The sequence below is a fragment of the Alligator sinensis genome, unplaced genomic scaffold (genome assembly GCF_000455745.1).
Source record: "Alligator sinensis unplaced genomic scaffold, ASM45574v1 scaffold458_1, whole genome shotgun sequence".
Lineage (NCBI taxonomy): Eukaryota > Metazoa > Chordata > Crocodylia > Alligatoridae > Alligator > Alligator sinensis.
The window spans coordinates 2,256,509-2,260,820 of record NW_005841944.1 but is presented as its reverse complement, the minus strand read 5'-3'; the positions used below and the strand labels follow the sequence as shown (position 1 = coordinate 2,260,820).

At 38.1% G+C, this 4,312-nt stretch overlaps 1 protein-coding gene across 3 annotated transcripts in view; it reads left to right on the top strand.

The window, feature by feature from the left end:
* The window catches only part of BNIP2 (BCL2 interacting protein 2), a 19,936-nt gene extending 15,624 nt beyond the window's left edge, over window positions 1-4,312 (top strand). For all 3 annotated transcript variants that reach the window (XM_025199460.1, XM_006020032.3, XM_006020034.3), the window contains one exon: window positions 2,936-4,312. In XM_025199460.1, the coding sequence (XP_025055245.1) occupies window positions 2,936-2,984 (49 nt within the window). In that variant the 3' untranslated portion in view covers window positions 2,985-4,312. The remainder of the gene's footprint in view (window positions 1-2,935) is intronic.

The window sequence follows — 4,312 nt, the reverse complement described above, 5'->3', positions numbered from 1 at the left end:
GTGCTCCTGCCCCCCCCCCCCCCCCCCCCCCAGCTGAAGAGGACATATAGGTCTCCCCATCCTGGGTGAATGACCCTGGCTGTTGAATAAAAAGTGAGCATCATCAATATTAAATACATCAGGAGTGAATCCCAGTTTGATTTAGGTAGGTAATTCCCTGCAGCCTGGGCTTAGGCACTTAGGGTATGTGTACATGAATGCAAAGGCTGCTCTGACGCACTGTGATTAGCGCATCAGAGCAGACTCAATTAATTACCACATGGTAATTACTGCGCTCCAGCAGCCTCCTGCATCTCCGTGTATCAGCGTCCTCGTGCTTCAAAATGGCGGCAGGAGTGCTTGAACATACTTTAGTTCAAGTGCCCCTGCTGCCATTTTGAAGCAAAAGGACGCTGATGCACAAGAAGCAGCGGAGCTTTAGAGCGTTTCTTAGAGCCGCTCTAATTAAAGCACCCCTCCCCCCGCCCCTGGAGCACACAAAGTGCCTTTAAATCCTATCCCTCTTTTTGGTTAAGACTCTCCCTTTCCTGGGTTTCCAGTTGTCCTAATTTCTGTAGCCCCCACCCCACATGCTAGTTTTGGATATCTCCTACCAAGGCTTCTAATTCTATGTATTATTATTCAAGGAGCCTGGATGCCTTGTGCAGGGCTATATATTCCCTTCCAGGAGCCAGCCACCTAAAACTTAGGCATTGTGAGCTAAGTATCACATCCTGTAAGTTTATTGGTGGATCTGGTCCTCTGGCGTCTGAGGTAATGCATATTCACTAGAGGTACACCAATACATTGGTCCCATATCAGATTGGTACCAAAATAGGGAAAATTGAAAGTATTGGCAATTGGTTCTTTTTTTGCCTAATGTGGCCGATGAATGCCTGGGGGCAGAGGCCTCTGGGGTGAGGGGGAGGGAGTGAGGGTGAGGCAGGTGCTGCTCAGCCAGGGCGGGGGAAGGATGGAGCTGTGAGCAGCTCATTGGCTGGGGGGGGGGCTCCAAGCTGCCGGGCTGCATATCAAAATTTGATTGGTATTGGTTGATATAGCTCCTTAAAAATCAGCCGAAAAAATCTCTGTTGGTGCACCCCTAATATTCACCATTTTTCCTCTGTCCTTCTGGCTCTGCATTTTATGAAGCTACCTACTTTTGTTTTGTTACCATTCAAAATGCATATCACATCCAGCCCCTTTACATGGAAAGTATCTCAAAACTAAACTAGAGGGAGATTTATTTGTGCTACTTGTGCATAATATCTGACTTGATTTCATCTGCAATATTTGTTATGAGTGGTTAGTGTATATATGACTTCTTAACCGTCAAGCTCAAAGGGGAAAGCTCCTAAATTTAATCAGGTGTGTACAAAGATGAGTGCCCCCCTGTAGTTAAGTCTGGGTAGTGGTTTAATGAGAGACCAGTAACTCGGGCACTGAAAATACATCTAATGTTCTCAGTTTTACATCTGTTATTAAGAGCCCTATAGGCAGAAACTTACTGACTTTTAATTCTGTTCCTTGAGGGAATGTTGAGAAGTAGAGGTACTAAAAGTTAGATCCCAAAAAGTAGGTGCCAGAATTAATTAACTGACTTCCAGATGAGTTTGTGTGCCTAAGTACCGTTTTGGATTTAGCTTTAAAGTGGATGTACATCTAGGGGACCGTGCTTTATCGGTTCTTATTTGAAAGGTTGTTTTAGCTATCAGAGCTAGAAACTTCAGTTTATAAAAAAAGAAATGTGAAACTTTTACTTGCTAGGTTACCAAGTGAGAATATGCACAGCAATCCTAGAGGGTCTGCACCCCAAAGCCTCATGACTACTGTTTATCTTTTATATTTTGAAGAAAGCTACGTTAAAGCCCTGTCGACACTTGGATTAAAAAGTCTATATTAGCTAATCCAGCCTATCTGATCTGCACTAACACCATGCATAGATGCTTGAATTCTGTGTTAAGAACCTTCTTCTCGTTTTGGTTAGTCATAGTCGGCATGGATTAACCTTAGCTACAGAAAAGGTACTCAGTGCAGAATAAGCTTTGGCTTCATAGAAAATCTTAGTGTGAAGTAAGTATTGCACTTCAGTTCACATTCTGGCTATTTTCTAAACTAATTTCTCATTAAGGTAAGCCCTTAAATGATTTACCAAGACTCAGTGAGTTGGTTCTCAATATTAGGAATAGAATTCCAGGTGTTCTATTGCCTTGCCTGCTACAGTGTCCTAGTTGAATAGAACATAGAGTGTGTGACTCAATTTAAATGGCATTTAATCTTTTACATATGCAGACTATAGAAAATAATTTCTTCAGTTCTAAGAAAATGTCTAAATAGTGTCTAACAGAACATTTGTTCAGAAATGCACTGTTAGCCCAGTTGCTTGTGCCATTTTATTTGGAAATAATTCTATTAAACTTCAAAATTCACTATGTAGTAGTGAGAACAGCAATTTGTGTTGGAACCAACGCTGTTATCTTTTCTGCTTTACATTAAATGTTATGCTAAAATGCTCATTGTTTAGATAAACTTATGTATTGCATTTTGGTCTAAAAACTCATGTTACTTATGCCTTTATAAGCTTATGTCATTAGTCACATTTCATTGATAAGCAAAAGAGAAACCTCCTCTTGCAATGCAGTTGATTTCATATTTCATTTTTCAGATAGTTTCTTTGCAAACATGGCTTTTTTGCTAGAAAACATTCTTGAATCCTTTAAAAAAGAGTTAGGGAGAATACAAATGAGGGGAGGAGTTATAACACTTTGCTGTGACTGCAACTATTTCACTGAAACGTTTGTTTTAACAATTTAATATGTACTAAAACATTTGCTATACATAAGCTTTAGTTTCTTGTCTGTTAGGATGAAATCAAGCTTTTTGCCTAACTTGCAAATTGATTAACTGAATTTGTTCTTAATGTGTTCTAACTTAGTTTTTTATTATTATTAAACAGAGTTGACCAAGCGCTCAATGGGAAACAAGAACAGAAAAGTGAACAGTGAGTTTGGAGTCCAAACATGACTGAAGAATGTGCAGATGGAATGATGCTTTTTTTGCATTTTACAATGCATTCAGTAGCCTTTATTATATAACCTGTTACAAAAGGTGCCTTGATTTCTCTGGACTAGTAAACAGAGGACTGTTCACTGCTGTATTGGTTTAATTCTTGACTTTAATAGCTATCTTTTTATATGTAATCATTTTATATTGCTAAATGTCAAAAACCTAGATGTTGATAAAAGGCATTCTTGCAATTGTTTATCTAAATGATGCATGTTCTTCAGTAAAATATTTATATACCTAAATGTTAAACGAAAGAGATAATATATATTTTTATGACTTTTTGAGCAATATTTTGTTTGCCTGCAGAAATGTGTTTGCAGGTAGACTAGGCCATGAATGACTGCTGTCATTATTTTGTAAAGTGCATGATGACTTTTTTTGCTGTAAATGGTTAAACACATTTCTTGGGTGTTGTGAGCCTAATGTTTTGAGATGTTAATGTTCACATGGTGCACTTTGTCACACTTGTGTGATGATGCTTGTTTTTGTTCACACACCTAATACAAATAGAACTAATTTTCACTGCCAGAATGAACTTGAGCTTTGGCTTCTTTATTTTGTTTTTCTTCAAAATGCAAAACTGTAGGTCTTTTGATTTTGTCCATGCTTTGTTTGGTGTTTTAAGTCCCTCTATCTCAACTGAGCAATTCAGATGACTAGTTGCACACTGAACCTTTCACTCTAGGGTCACTAATTTTAATTTTACTTAGATGTTTAGTAAATGGTAACCGAAGAAACAACAGCTTTTAATATGAAATGAACTTGTCCAGTTTCTTTTGAGCTGTCAGCTGGCATTAATATAAACTTTTCATTCTTGACGAAGAAAAAAATTGCCTGGGCACAAAGACTGAAATTACCTTTAGCCAGATGAACAGTCTGTTCAGGTGTGATTGAGGTACCCTGGAAAAGTATAGAGAATCTTGCACTGTATACCTCCATGCTTTGTAGAAAAATCTTCCATTTCCAGTGCTATCTGGCACTTTTCAACAGCACTAAATTCACTTTAACAAAGTAATATCTTTTTTTTCTTTTTCTCTCTCCTTAATGGTTGTCAAATTTTCACTTGATGTTCTTGGGCACATAAGCCAAAGTTTGTTCTGGTAACTAAATACATGCTCCACTTTTCTGATCTGTCTAATACAATATGTAGGAACTCTTAAATCTATTTGGTAATCATGCCCTACTGCCTGCAAGAACTGGTGCAAGTGAATCTGTTCAGGAGCTAAATGTTTAGCTGACATTAAAGCAAACTTATTTAATATGTTCA